This window comes from Anopheles darlingi, chromosome X, assembly GCF_943734745.1.
Source record: "Anopheles darlingi chromosome X, idAnoDarlMG_H_01, whole genome shotgun sequence".
Taxonomy (NCBI): Eukaryota; Metazoa; Arthropoda; class Insecta; order Diptera; family Culicidae; genus Anopheles; species Anopheles darlingi.
The window spans coordinates 12,039,133-12,053,703 of record NC_064873.1 but is presented as its reverse complement, the minus strand read 5'-3'; the positions used below and the strand labels follow the sequence as shown (position 1 = coordinate 12,053,703).

General features: G+C 42.5%; 2 protein-coding genes across 4 annotated transcripts in view; one reads left to right on the top strand and one right to left on the bottom strand.

Annotated features, from left to right (window-relative positions):
- Positions 1–8,484, bottom strand: part of LOC125948982 (uncharacterized) — a 25,142-nt gene extending 16,658 nt beyond the window's left edge. The window contains exons 1-2 of the mRNA XM_049675567.1: positions 8,030–8,484; positions 3,111–3,650 (exon numbers count right to left, since the gene is read on the bottom strand). Of these exons, the coding sequence (XP_049531524.1) occupies positions 3,111–3,650; positions 8,030–8,132 (643 nt within the window). The 5' untranslated portion in view covers positions 8,133–8,484. The remainder of the gene's footprint in view (positions 1–3,110; positions 3,651–8,029) is intronic.
- A 4,056-nt stretch (positions 8,485–12,540) lies between these two features.
- LOC125948989 (zinc finger protein-like 1 homolog) lies at positions 12,541–14,427 on the top strand. Of its 3 annotated transcripts, none has more exons than XM_049675581.1 (6): positions 12,541–12,693; positions 12,790–13,038; positions 13,136–13,247; positions 13,312–13,505; positions 13,564–13,756; positions 13,880–14,427. In XM_049675581.1, exons 2-6 carry the CDS (start codon positions 12,937–12,939, stop codon positions 14,170–14,172), a joined length of 894 nt encoding a protein of 297 aa, XP_049531538.1. In that variant the 5' UTR covers positions 12,541–12,693; positions 12,790–12,936; the 3' UTR covers positions 14,173–14,427. The 3 variants fall into 3 exon arrangements, with proteins under 3 accessions (XP_049531538.1, XP_049531549.1, XP_049531560.1); XM_049675592.1 differs by having other exon boundaries at positions 12,558–12,693; positions 12,802–13,038; XM_049675603.1 differs by having other exon boundaries at positions 12,575–12,693; positions 12,775–13,038.
- The last annotated feature ends 144 nt before the right edge of the window (positions 14,428–14,571 follow it).

The following is a 14,571-nucleotide window of genomic DNA, read 5'->3' as shown; positions in this document are numbered from 1 at the left end:
ATTCAGCCTACGATGATTTACATAGTCACATGGTAGATCATAACTAAAAGCACCGCACTTCAAATTTATTCAAAGGTCAATCGATCAGATCGAGGGTCTTTCTTCTCTCTCGGACATTCTCGGTGATCATTCCAATCGCAAGCCGTTCCTGATAGATGTGTTGGTATTGTTTTCTATTACTATTCGGTTACTGCTCCTTTATATGTTTGTGCATGCAATTCCGATCGTTTACCATTCATAACCCGCTACGTTGAAAATCGTCAATGATAAGAGGCACGTAAATCAATAATCAAAAATTTATATAATTTTAGATCAATTCAAATACTTCACAACTGAATGAGTTTTTATAATTGTTTCATGTAAATTGACTTGTGAAACTTAAAGCAACTTCTTGATTAACTAATGACTTGATTGAACTTAAGAAATTGTTAAGAAAATTAAAACCAACAGTAGACACACCAATAAAAAATGGTAACGATTTCTGCAGCGTTGCCGATCCCAGCGTTATCATTCCACCGCAGGCTCTCTCTCTCTCTCCCTCTCTCTCTCTCTCTCTCTCTCTCTCTCACTCTCTCTCTCTTTCTCTCGTTCTTCTATTGTTTTTATTCGCAACTATATAACTTTCCCACCCATCACTCTGCTCTGCAAGATGTACGGAATGGAGGGTGGTGGTGGTGGATAGGTGAAAGAAGCAATTTAAAGGATATTAAATAAAACCAACCTATTTAGAGACCATCAAAACCTAGGAAACGATACCCATATTGCCCTAGGACGTATTTTAAGGATTGGGGTTGTATGGAAGCTCCCCTTTCCCCTCATCCGATGTAGACCAAATTTTGTCCCATAGTTTCTCAGATGACCATCAGAAATTGTGCAAGTTTTAATGGTATTCGGTTCATAACTTGCGGAGTAATGAATGTTTTTAACAATCGAGTGTTAGAGATAGGCATCAAGGAAGGTAGCGGGGGGTTTCTAACCATGCCTATAGCACTCACCGGCCCCAAAAACCCCCACATACCAAATTTGGAGTCAATCGGTCCAGTAGTTTCGGAGTCTATACCGGACATCCGGACAGACACATTCATTTTTATATATATAGAAGAAGAAGATAGAAGATAGAAGATTTCACGATGGGCATTAACTTAAAAAAATTTGGTTTATGGGACAATCACTGTGAATGTTGAATTGCTTTGAGCTATGTGTGACGCGCGGATTTTAAAATCCGCCATCTATGTTGTTTCGATAAATCAAAATATATTACACAATATTCTTGTGCGATTCACCTTCATTACAAACATAAAAGTATGCTTTGGAATTACTTGAAATAAGCCATTGAGCGAGACGCGCGGCGTAGCTTTAAAGCAAAGAACGTGGCATCCTAGTGGTGACTAAAGGATGAGCGGTGGTCCCAATAAGAAGCAAAGGCAATCTAGGGCCCTCGGTTTGTAGGTAAGTGCACTTGTGTGATTTAGATTTTCATGATTTAAATAACAAAAAAACAGGGGAAATTAATATTTCTTGAAGGGAACGCTGAGCTAAATTTAATCCCATTGATTCCTGCGTCTGCTTTCTTTTAGGCAGTGGCGCTCCGAAAGAAAAGAAAAAATGTGAGCGACTACAGTGCTACTTCTCCAGTCAGCTCTCAAAGCGACTCGTGTTTTCGTCTCTACCGCTTCGATTTACATTTTGTGAATGATGTTGGATTCACGCCGCTCTCCAGCAGAAGAGCATACGTAAAATGGGGTAGGCCACGCATGTTGGCCGGGCTCGTGGAATAATGAATCTGGGAATCGACGAAACGTTTTTTCGACGTTTTCCACGAAACAATTTCGGAAAAGTATGCACAGCGTGATGGTTGACACTGAGAGCAGGATGATGGATCCGAAGCTGTGATGCAGGCAGGAGCATAACTCAAAACACATTACAGATCGTTAGCGAAGGGTGACATGTAGCCGGTTGGCTGGCTTGTATATGAGATTGGCACACCACACAGGAAGGTGTGACTAAACCATGCTCACGGTTTACCAAGTCCAACGGTTGACCGACCGGGTAGCTACAACAGCCACAGCAGCAACACGTCTCCATTGGACCATGGCGCTTCGTATATCCTACTAAACCGACGTTAAGTGCTCGGCAGGACTTTCACCTGTCGCCGTGGCTATGATCGAAGGCAACTCACGCATACACCACCACATGCACTAGTATCACAATTATCTCATCACCGTCACAAACATCAAGGACCATCAGAGCATAAACAACATCAAGCAATACGGCGTGCTTTGCGAGGAGTTGCGAGCTGGCCTTTCATTTGCTAGTAGTAAAGAGTGTTTGGGTCAACGAAATAACTACTAACGCTGCAATTAATCAATAAAATATCCAATAAGGGTTAGGTTTTTGCGTACCACACACGCCTCGTGCTGCTGCCGATCCACCCTCATTCGACTCCATACAGCTTCGATACATACAGCTTTCGGAGCCAGTGCATAAGCATACACGGTCCACCGGTTCACGGTCGACGAGCACCAGCGCCGGTCTGCGATGCTCTACTCTGAGATGACCATGAGTGCGAGTGTTTGCGTAGTTGCGCATAAAATAGCGAATAATAGCTCCAGTCACGTCGGAACGATGGTGGGAAGTGCTGTATTATTACGATCAGAAAGTATCAGCCTTGTACGCCCGGGGACCGAGGCGAAGAAATTCGCTCCGCTGACTAACCAAATCAAAGTAGCCGATGGCACTGCAGCCAGCAGATTAAAACCGCCCGTAAAGGAAATGGCTTTTGTTTTGCCGGCGAACTCGTTGAGTTCGCCGAGACAAAGTCTCCAATGCGCGATGATTAGATGATGATACCGGCATGGCCAGAACTATGAACCCCTTTTGCAAGCGAATCGGGATCAACCCCGTTTTCCGTGTTGACGAATTTCCGGTGTAGCTATAACCACTTTCCCTGCCAGCACAATTTCCTTCGCTTCCGACGATCGTTTCTATCATATCCGGGTGGGAGAAGAAGGAAAAAAATCACCGACTCTCCTTGAAGCAGAATGGTGGATGCGTCTCTAGGGCGTTACCATACCGGGGAGTGATAGTGATAATAGTGTTAATAGACTTACCATAATCATCGTCGTCCGAAAGCACCACCGTATGAAGCTGGGACAGGGGCTGCTGTTGGTTGATGTGATTGTTCAGCTCGAGTTCCGTGTCAGTTTCACCATAGTTCACGTGGTTCCGGTTAGCATCCTCATCGAGTCCAGGATTCACCGTCAACGATGCTGTGTGCCGTGCCGTTGGTACTGGCACTGGCGTGTGGTCAACCATCGGCTCGGTCTGCGCAAAGTGCCCATTGCTTTTCAGTTGATTGTTGTTGTTATTGTTGTTGATGATGTGATTACCACTGCGTTTGGTACCGCTATCGACGACCCTGGTGCCGGTGCTCGTCATATAGCCCCAGCGGTTACCATTGCCGTCTTCATTGCTCCTGTCTGCCAACGTATTGCAGTTGTCCGCTGTTCCCCACCAGCCCAGGATCGCGAGTTGATCGCCAGCGTAAGCGGCCACTGTCGGCGTCTTGGCTTCGACTCGCGACTGTGTATCATCTGATTCGACACTCAGCCGTCCGTACGCCTTACGTGATGGACGGGGATTACTTTTCTCTAGGTACGGCATGTGAGTAATGAGAAATTGTTAGCAATAGATACAGTGGTGTTCGAATTAATAAGAGCAAAACTTTGATTTCACTTGTACGGCTCATATCTAGTATTTGTAAAGGATTTATGGCCAATTCTGATTTTTTCATTAATGTACTAGTAATAACGAAGAGAAATGGCTCAAATGGTTATCAGTGCAGCCTTTGTTTATCGATCAAGACAGTCGTTTGATAAACAGTGCTAAATCTGGTTGTTCGAAATAATAAGAGCCCAAATCGGAAAAGATACTTTATCAGTCTCTCTGTTGCACAAAAGCCATCCAACGGTATATTTCTGTTGCTAATTGAAATGTAGATGATGTTTAAAGATTTTTTTCATAAATAGGACCATTGAATTTTCCGTAGTTTTCAATTAAGATGGGCAGAGCGAAGCATACCGCGCCGGAGGAACGAGAGCACATCAAACGGTTGATTGAAAGTGGAAAAACGTATCGCGAGGTGCAGGAAATAATGCAGTGTTCTTCGTCAAAGGTTACCAACGCACTCCGGTGGCTACCACAGGCTGAAACTCGTGGTAGAAAATGAGCAACGACCGCCCATACCGACCGTCATATGGTTCGTGTGAGGAAAAACAATCCTTTTGTGACCTCACGTGTTTTGAAACAGGATTTGAACCTGTCAATGAGCACTGCAACCATTCGTAAAAGGTTGATAGAAGTCAAACTGCCGGCTCGGAGCCCCAGAAAAGTTCCCCTGCTTACAGCGCGGATCATTCTTAATAGGTTGAATTTCGCAAAATCACACATTAATTGGCCGGTCGAGAAATGGCGCAATATTTTGTGGTCAGATGCATGTAAAATCGAACTGTTTGGCTCCAGTGGTAAACGACAGCATGTACGCCGCCCCCCAGGGGGCGAATTACTTCCGCAGTACACGGTAAAAACCGTTAAGTATGGTGGTGGCAAACTGATGATATGGGGTTGTTTTTCTTACTATGAAACTGGGCCAATATTTCGTATCCCAGTAATCATGGATTCGCGAGGATATGTGAACATGTTGGAAAATGTTCTTCTTTCATATGCCGAGGAAGATATGCCGCTTAAATGGATCTTCCAGTAGGAAAACGGTCCAAAACACACAAGCAGGCGCGCCAAAGCATGGTTTACCGAGAAACATATTGATGTCTTAGATTGGCCGGCACAATCTCCCGACCTCAATCCAATTGAAAACTTATGGTGTGACATTAAAAAAGCCGTTTATGATGCCAAACCATCAAATGCGCAAGAATTGTGGACCACAGTTCGCCAAATCTGGGAAAATATCCCCGAATCAAAATGTCGAGCATTGGTTGCCTCTATGCCACGTAGATGTGCTGCTGTAATAAAAAAAAAGGGGTGCACTACAAAGTACTGATGTTTGCAATAAGTATTATGGAAGGAATAAATCGTTTTCCTTTATTTTTGTGCATGTTTTTGTAACATTTATGTTTTGCTCTTATTATTTCGAACACCCCTCGTATCGAAAATTATTTTTTTCTATATTATAATTCATCATTACAGAACAAAATATAGCTCATTGTTCTGATATTTCAAGAGGGATTCCAACTGTAGCGAAAATTAGAATATAAAAATCATGTAACTCACGAGCCGTGGCCACACGGGGCGAAAACTCTAGCGCAAACGAAAAAATTAATGCCAAAACTTTTGCGCTTCGATATGTTTACATGGCCGGGTTGAGGAAATTAAAATCGTTTTTTTGAAGAAAAGGATTGAATACACTAGCAATGATCACTCACTGTCGATGTAAACCACAAAAAGAACATATTGTGAGCCCTACCGTTTGCAAAAAGCTTTTACGCTAGGTTTTACGCTCCACGGACCAATAATCGTTTGACAGCATGTAAACGGCAAGCGTAAACGTTTTGGCATTAATTTTTTCGTTTGCGCTAGAGTTTTCGCCCCGTGTGGCCACGGCTACGTAATCACGATTTTTTCGCGTTTAAAGGCCCGCTCTTATTAATTCGAACACCACTGTATATGAAAAGAGTGCTACCGGCTGAAATCGAACGTCTGTTACGGCTAGCCATCCGCCTGCTTAATTTCCCACCCATTATTTGCAGTGTCAAACGAACATTGAAGTTATTTGGTACCTGCTACCTGGTTGGGGCAAGTTGGGGACTGGGTTGGCTTGCCTCACCGATGCAAATACACAGTGAGCAAGGGTCCTGCTAGTACGGGTTCTCTTCTACACAGTTCCCCACTTTGGGAATACAATATTCTTAAAAAGCGATTTTCAAACCCAACCTACAAACTTTGTAATGATTTCTGTGGAAGTGTGTAGATTGTAAAAAGCTTTCTGCATTCCCGTGGGAAGGAGTCAGGCGCACACAGGTTTAGCAAAGTGCTGCGAGTGGTATAGAAGAGAAGTTTCCGTTAGTTACGAACCAATATAAAGTAAAAGTAATTACTTATCGCGGCTGCCGGATGCGACAGCCCGGTAGTAGTGTATTGAAAGATGTTTTTGATGTTTTTGAGACGATATTGTATGATGGTTTTTACTTATGTACTACTTTGATGGAATGAATCGATGATGCTTGTTTTTTTTTATAAGCATTTGTGAATTGTATTTATTGCCTACATAGAATAAAGTGTACTGTGAGGGGGGTTCTAGGTTGATAATTAAGGCGTAGACACAGGATGCAGATCCATTGAGCAGGATGGTGATAATTAATTTTATAACAAGTTTTCCAGCTTTGCTGCACACCAACCATTTGAGTTTGAGCGCAACTGCATCGTTTAAGATAAGGTGTACTAGCTTCTACTCTCTCTCTCTCTCTCTCTCTCTCTCTCTCTCTCTCTCTCTCTCTCTCTCTCTCTCTTTCTCTCTCTCTTTCTCTCTCTCTCTTTTCTTTCTTTCTCTCTCTCTTATGCAACGATGGTTGGGAAACGAGCTCATTGCTGATCCGTTCCGTTCGTCACAAAGCACGTCTCTGTCCATTAGGATGAGTTGATCGATGAGCCTGGGCCGATGGAGGTACTTCTAGAGGTACCATCCTGGCAAGTAATTTGAGGCAAACTACGAGGAACAGTTTCAGATGACGTTAAATATAAAATCTGCACAAATGCTCATTTACTTGCACATAAATCCATAATTAATGGATGAACTCTTATTGCCAGCCATCTCATCAACTCTGTAACGCATTTCAAGTCCTACGGCTTGAGATATATACGCTCCATTATCAATCAAGCACGACTATTCGATTAGTTCACTATGATCTTACGTTTTTTTTGGCATGGTAACTTTGTGAACCATTCCTTCCATACTCTGCATACCCCTCGTTCACCATTCATAAGACCGCTAGCATAGAATTAGCTAGTTATTATACCTACGTCCTATTCTCCTACCCATCAGAAAAAGGATTACATTTTGTACTAATGTAAAATAAAATAATTTCAAATTTGCAAAATAATAGAGATAGCTATTACAGCATGCCAAATGCTTGGAAGTGGTAGTTTATTGGATCTTGGAAAGTGATAAAATATTTTTTTTATGATTCGCTGTAATATTCAGTTATGTTATATACATATGTTTTTGGTTTGTTGAAGCCGAAGTGTGTAGGTAGGAAGTAACCATAGCAATTCGAAGTGCCACGGTTCTTAGCACCGTGTTCCGCAAATAAAGGGAATCAATCAAGTCAAATGTCGAACCTTACTCCCAGTTGATGATTGTATTCAGTACGATGGACCATTTTAAATAAAGTTTCAACAGAGTGTCAGTTTATTTGCTGGATTTTTTAGAGTGATCCTTTTTTATTTGTATCCAGGTAGGCTGCAATGATACAGGTTTCATTGAACCTCAAGAATTAAATTGATATTGTTCATGCTCTCTAGCCGCCTAGCCATGCGTGTACACAGTTGATTGCAACTACATATATTAGTACTCTTTCAGTGCCTAATTCCGCGCAAAACCAAGCGTTATCTTAATCATTACAAAAAATACCGCATGCCAAACTATCGTGCCTGAAATTTAGAATACTCGTAGACACGCACGATGCCTGTGAATGTGGACGTACCCACGAGAAGGAATTTACTAGCGGTTCTTATGACAATTAGTAATGATATTGAATTGTTCCATTCGCTCTTATCTTTTACATAATACCAATCTCTCCGCCAAGCCAATAGGCGACTCGATATTAACTTCTACATATGATCGATATTAACTTCTAGCTATAGTTACATAAAAACCAAACAAGTTGAGAAAAACATAGCTTATTTAGGCTTTATTTTAGGCCCTACTTGCTCGTGCATTCACATGTGAGTTATTGTAGTTGGATTCACGATTTCACAGGGTAGTTTCAAATTACGGTGCATATAGTAGCTCGCTTACCCGAATTACTGCTATGATTCGACCCCGTCTTTGCTGTGTTTTCGTTACCGTTGATGGAACTGAATAGGTTGACCGCACCAGTGCGCCGCAGAATCCAGAACATCGTTGCCGGCGTAACTTGCGCAACACCAAAACTAGCTCTCTACTCAAAGGAATGATGAAATCGCACGTGCTAGCACTTGGTACAAGTAATGAACGCTCTAATTAATGCTCTCGCCAAGTTTTTGCTGGTCATGAATGGGGGTTGGCAGGGGCACTCGCATTCTATTGCATTGATTGAGTGTAGATGAAGTGCCCACGGATAGCTGCACTGTGAACTACACCACCACAGTATACACCAGTTGCTGATATTCAAATTAAGAAAATGTCTAGGATAATGCCTAAACTAGAAATTTGCGAGGTATCTGAACAGATACTTGAATCACGGATATCACGGATGTTTTGAACGCTACAGCTAGCTATGAATCAATGCAAATGATATGATTTAAGATAGTGTACGCCGACCCGGCAGCCGTGACTGTCCTGGGGGTCCTGACATAGCTTGCGCGTGAGTCCGTACGCACGAACCCCCCAAATCTGAGAAATTGAAACCCCGAGCAACATCCAGAGACGAGAGCATAATTTTGAAATGAACACTAAAATAAACATTCCAGCCGAACAGAATGAACACCATTCCCTAAGGGGTAAAAAACCGGGGTAAAACGGAAGAGGTAAAACGGAGGTAAAACGGAAGGTAAAACGGAAGAATAGCCCCCGTGAACTTCTCGCTTAACTGTCATTGTGGGATTTCGCCGCTATATGTTGGCAACTCTACTAAAAAGTCAACCTACCAAATGCGCCAGAAAGAGAAAGACCAAACTTTGAAAGAACGGCACAACAATAGCTCACCACAGGCGAATTTAAAGTAGGGGCGAAGATTTTTGAAAACTCAAATTCAAATCCAACGGGCACGCAGCAACATACACGACGTGTAAATTATGATTCTTTTGGAAAAAACCCACTATTAACACCTGCTATCACGTGAGTGTTGTTTTGTTCACGGGATTAAGACTACAAAACATAAATCAAGGTATTAGCAGAGGGATGAGGAGGCATTTTATGCAATAGACTTTTGTTTATCATTTCAGAAGTGTTTTCCAGCCCTCCCCGTCCTTCTAAGTATCCTTATTTTCGTTTTAAAGTTTTCCACCACCGTCAACCAAAGCTCTTGTAGAACGGTGTTGCGCTTCAGCATCGAGTAAAGCGGAGCTAGCAACTGCTGGTTGGACGCAGTATTCCAACTTAAGCGCATGCTCCCATCGCTTTTCCATTTTGTCGGAATACAATGAATAGAGTTGAAATTATTACAATTAATTCCATGAGAAACGCTCCACATGATCATCGTTGCGCATGCTTTGTTTACCAACAAAGCGACCATGCTGTGAAAGAACGGCAGAGCGTAATATGATTATCTCTCTCACTCCAGTGGTTTAAGCATGCGCTATGTCGTTCATACATTTAGTACGTTTGGGACGAAACAGCTGATCGATAAGTGAGCCCTTTCTCTTTCTTTTCTAGCTACATCTCTTTCTGTCATGTTGAATTTTATCGTTTTAGGAACGTATACAAGGGTGGGTTGAAAAGTCGGCGATAATTAAAATGAACTTTCGCCCGAAAAAAACGATAAAAAGAACTTTTTATCGTTTTTTTCGGGCGAAAGTTCATTTTAATTATCGCCGACTTTTCAACCCACCCTTGTATACGCTCCTAAAACGATAAAATTCAACATGACAGAAAGAGATGTAGCTAGAAAAGAAAGAGAAAGGGCTCACTTATCGATCAGCTGTTTCGTCCCAAACGTACTAAATGTATGAACGGCATAGCGCATGCTTAAACCACTGGAGTGAAAGAGATAATCATATTACGCTCTGCCGTTCTTTCACAGCACGGTCGCTTTGTTGGTAAACATAGCATGCGCAACGATGATCATGTGGAGCGTTTCTCATGGAGTTAATAGTAATAATTTCAACTCTATTTATTGTATTCCGACAAAATGGAAAAACGATGGGAGCATTCGCTTTAGCTGGAACACTGCGTCCAACCAGCAGCTGCTAGCCCCGCTATACTCGATGCTGAAGCGCAACACCGTTCTACAAGAGCTTTGGTTGACGGTGAGGAAAACTTTAAAACGAAAATAAGGATATTTAGAAGGACGGGGAGGGACTGGAAAACACTTCTGAAATGATAAACAAAAGTCTATTGCATAAAATGCCTCCTCATCCCTCTGCTAATACCTTGATTTATGTTTTGTAGTCTTAATCCCGTGAACAAAACAACACTCACGCGATAGCAGGTGTTAATAGTGGGTTTTTTCCAAAAGAATCATAATTTACACGTCGTGTATGTTGCTGCGTGCCCGTTGGATTTGAATTTGAGTTTTCAAAAATCTTCGCCCCTACTTTAAATTCGCCTGTGGTGAGCTATTGTTGTGCCGTTCTTTCAAAGTTTGGTCTTTCTCTTTCTGGCGCATTTGGTAGGTTGACTTTTCAGTAGAGTTGCCAACATATAGCGGCGAAATCCCACAATGACAGTTAAGCGAGAAGTTCACGGGGGCTATTCCAAGGTACTTTAAAAAGACAGGTAGCATCTTAACCGCTTTGACAGGTCACCATTTTGAATTTGTTTGACATTCATAGGAGGGCGCTTTTATAAACAAAACCACGTGAGTTTCAAGAAGAAGAAGAAGAAGATATGGGCAAGTTTGGTGGTTTTATCAGGGAAAGTACCTGATTTCACTCTTTTTCGAATGTTTAAATGATTCATCTCTCTATTTAAGATCATTCGAGAGACCGAGTTGTGTTTTACAGCGAGTGAGCACGGTCCAGGAACGCTAGCTAGCTCTTGTTCTAGGCCGGGTGGCAAGACCTACGGACCGATAACACTAGGAAGAATTTTGAGAATATTTGCATAAACTTTAACTTTCGTGCCACTTTTCGTGAATTTTAACTGTCGTAATACCACAGAAAAGCGAAAACAGCTCCGAAAAGAGCGTTCCCGAAGTAAACATCCCACCATCCCGTGAATGTCAAACTCTGAAGTTTTTTCTAAAATAAAATCGGGGATTTGTTCTGGATAAAGCTACCTGTCTTTTTAAAGTACCTTGGGCTATTCTTCCGTTTTACCGTTTTACCAAAACGGAAGAATAGCCCCCGTGAACTTCTCGCTTAACTGTCATTGTGAGATTTCGCCACTATATGTTGGCAACTCTACTAAAAAGTCAACCTACCAAATGCGCCAGAAAGAGAAAGACCAAACTTTGAAAGAACGGCACAACAATAGCTCACCACAGGCGAATTTAAAGTAGGGGCGAAGATTTTTGAAAACTCAAATTCAAATCCAACGGGCACGCAGCAACATACACGACGTGTAAATTATGATTCTTTTGGAAAAAACCCACTATTAACACCTGCTATCACGTGAGTGTTGTTTTGTTCACGGGATTAAGACTACAAAACATAAATTAAGGTATTAGCAGAGGGATGAGGAGGCATTTTATGCAATAGACTTTTGTTTATCATTACAGAAGTGTTTTCCAATCCCTCCCCGTCCTTCTAAGTATCCTTATTTTCGTTTTAAAGTTTTCCTCACCGTCAACCAAAGCTCTTGTGTTGCGCTTCAGCATCGAGTATAGCGGGGCTAGCAGCTGCTGGTTGGACGCAGTGTTCCAGCTAAAGCGCATGCTCCCATCGTTTTTCCATTTTGTCGGAATACAATAAATAGAGTTGAAATTATTACTATTAACTCCATGAGGAACGCTCCACATGATCATCGTTGCGCATGCTATGTTTACCAACAAAGCGACCGTGCTGTGAAAGAACGGCAGAGCGTAATATGATTATCTCTTTCACTCCAGTGGTTTAAGCATGCGCTATGCCGTTCATACATTTAGTACGTTTGGGACGAAACAGCTGATCGATAAGTGAGCCCTTTCTCTTTCTTTTCTAGCTACATCTCTTTCTGTCATGTTGAATTTTATCGTTTTAGGAGCGTATACAAGGGTGGGTTGAAAAGTCGGCGATAATTAAAATGAACTTTCGCCCGAAAAAAACGATAAAAAGTTCACGGGGGCTATTCTTCCGTTTTGCCCCAAAAGCCGTGGCCACACGGAGCGAAAATTTGCGCGCAAATTTACAAATTAATGCCAAATCGTTTACGCTTCGATATGTTTACGTGGCCGGGTTGAGGAAATTAAAATCGTTTTGTGGAAGAAAAGGATTGAACACACTAGCAATGATCACTATCTATCAATGTAAACCACAAATAGAACATATTGCGAGCCCTTCCGTTTGCAAACAGCTTTTACTCTAGGTTTTACGCTCCACGGACCTATAATCGTTTGACAGCATGTAAACGGCAAGCGTAAATGTTTTGGCATTAATTTTTTCGTTTGCGCTAGAGTTTTCGCCCCGTGTGGCCACGGCTAAAAACTTTGGGAGAGCGGAAAAAACATGGTAAAAAGCCGAAGCAGGCCTCATAAACGGGTATTCTACGTGCGTGCGTGGAAATAGCGCGCCCGTGTGTGTGTGTGTGTGTTGTGTAGTCTTCTCCTATAGTTCTTGTTCTTTGTTTTGGTCTATGGTTGGAGATAGGAAACCCGTTCCGAGTGCAGAAATCACTATAAAAAAGTAAGAAATTGTTATTATTTTTCATTTTTGTAAAAGTCGCAAAGCATTTTGTTCTGCATGATTTCGGCGGGGTATTTAAAGCACCTTGGTATAAAGAGTATTTTTAAGGAATCGCATGTTGACAGAGCGTTGTGACGTCAGGGAAAGAAGATAGACGTGGCCGACCGTCCCGAACATCACTAGCGGATACCAAATCCTCTTCAAAAACATCAGTCAAAAGTCAAAACACCAGTCAAAAACAACATGGGCCTTTGCAAATGTCCTAAACGCCAAGTAACGACACAGTTTTGCTTCGAGCATCGGGTGAACGTGTGCGAGAACTGCATGATCGTAAACCATACCACGGTAAGACTATATACGATGAGGCTAGTAAATATTCCTGCTGATGTTTTTCACTCACGTTCTTTTATAACGCAACAACAATCAACACTTCCGGAACTAGTGCACCGTTCAATCATACATCCAGTGGCTGAAGGATAGCGATTTTGGGTCCAATTGTACGCTTTGCGGTAGCCCCAGGAACACCGATGATTGCGTCCGGCTAATATGTTACCGTATGTACTGTGGTATTAAAGATTTGATAATCGGCACTGACCCCCATATTTTTATGCGTTGTAGACGTATTTCATTGGAAATGCTTGAATGCAAGACAGCAGCTGTTGCCGGAAAACACTGCTCCAGGAGGTCATACCTGTCCAACATGTAACGATCCTATATTTCCACCCGGCAACCTTGTCTCTCCAGTGGCCGATGTGCTACGAGTACGGCTAGGGCAGGTCAATTGGGGCAGGAATGAACTAGGTTTACCCTTGGTAGGCTCCCGAATTTATAACACCAGATCAGGCAATACCAATAATGGATTCCTTTCAGCTGCATGATGAGCACGACCTTAGAAGCGGCTACCAGGGTGCCGTGTCCAACGTTGGAGCAGCAGTAGCAACGAGCCACATTAGTTCCATTGCGATTACGCAAAATCGATCGATCAATACTGCAGCACTAGTCCGCAAGGAGGGCACCGAAACACCACATTCGATAGTCAACCTCGATCCGTATGTCAATACCGGTATGTGGCATTAATAGTATTGCAATTTGATCTTAAGCTTGAGTAGTCAGAAAACAGAAGAATAATCTTCTGCATCTCTTCTACATCTTCTATCTCTCTACTATTATCTCTTCCACCTGGTAGCAAACAGTCGACGTATAACGCTAATGTCGCGTGAATCACCGATTGGTGGTTCCGATCGGGATGACAACAAATATAAGCGCCGAACGCCGCAGGAAATTTTCTCTCGCTGGTCTCGCCGATTGTATGCACCTACGGTGAAACCGATCTGGCGAAAGTCGTGGTTTCTGATTACCACCGGTTTGATTGGGTTTCTCTGTATCGTTTACGTGATGGCCACGCTCGGGCGCAGCGGTGCTGATGATGATATTGGTGGCTTCGTCCCGAATCGCAATTTGCCGCGAGCCGAAGAGTGATAGTATATACTACGGTCATCCAAAGCGCCTTTTGTTAATGAGCAGCGAATTAGGCGAACCAACCGACCTAATGAAGGAATAGGATTCATACCTCTTTGTTATGCTATAATGCTGAATCCAGAACGAAACAAAAGCGGATCATCATTCCTACCTAGGCCGGAATTATTTCTATTTTTTCAGCACTACTTGAGCTTAGCATGTGCGATGAAAGCTACCAACTAAAACTATGTCAAATATATTTAATCAAATATTTCAGAGCCTCGTTTCCTTAACCCATGCGACTAGTTTCACGTTGATCGCTAATATTGCAGTCTACCAAATCGCCGATCAAAACCCTCAATCAACCCTCAGGCGCATAAGCTAGTAGAACATCAACTCGTCAACACAATCAAATCTCCG

Coding starts and splice junctions, on each gene's coding strand:
- LOC125948989 (XM_049675581.1), top strand. CDS start 12,937: ATGGGCCTTTGCAAATGTCCTAAACGCCAAGTAACGACACAGTTTTGC. Junction 13,506..13,563: donor ATGAACTAGGTTTACCCTTG/GTAGGCTCCCGA, acceptor GATTCCTTTCAG/CTGCATGATGAGCACGACCT. Junction 13,757..13,879: donor CGATCCGTATGTCAATACCG/GTATGTGGCATT, acceptor TCCACCTGGTAG/CAAACAGTCGACGTATAACG.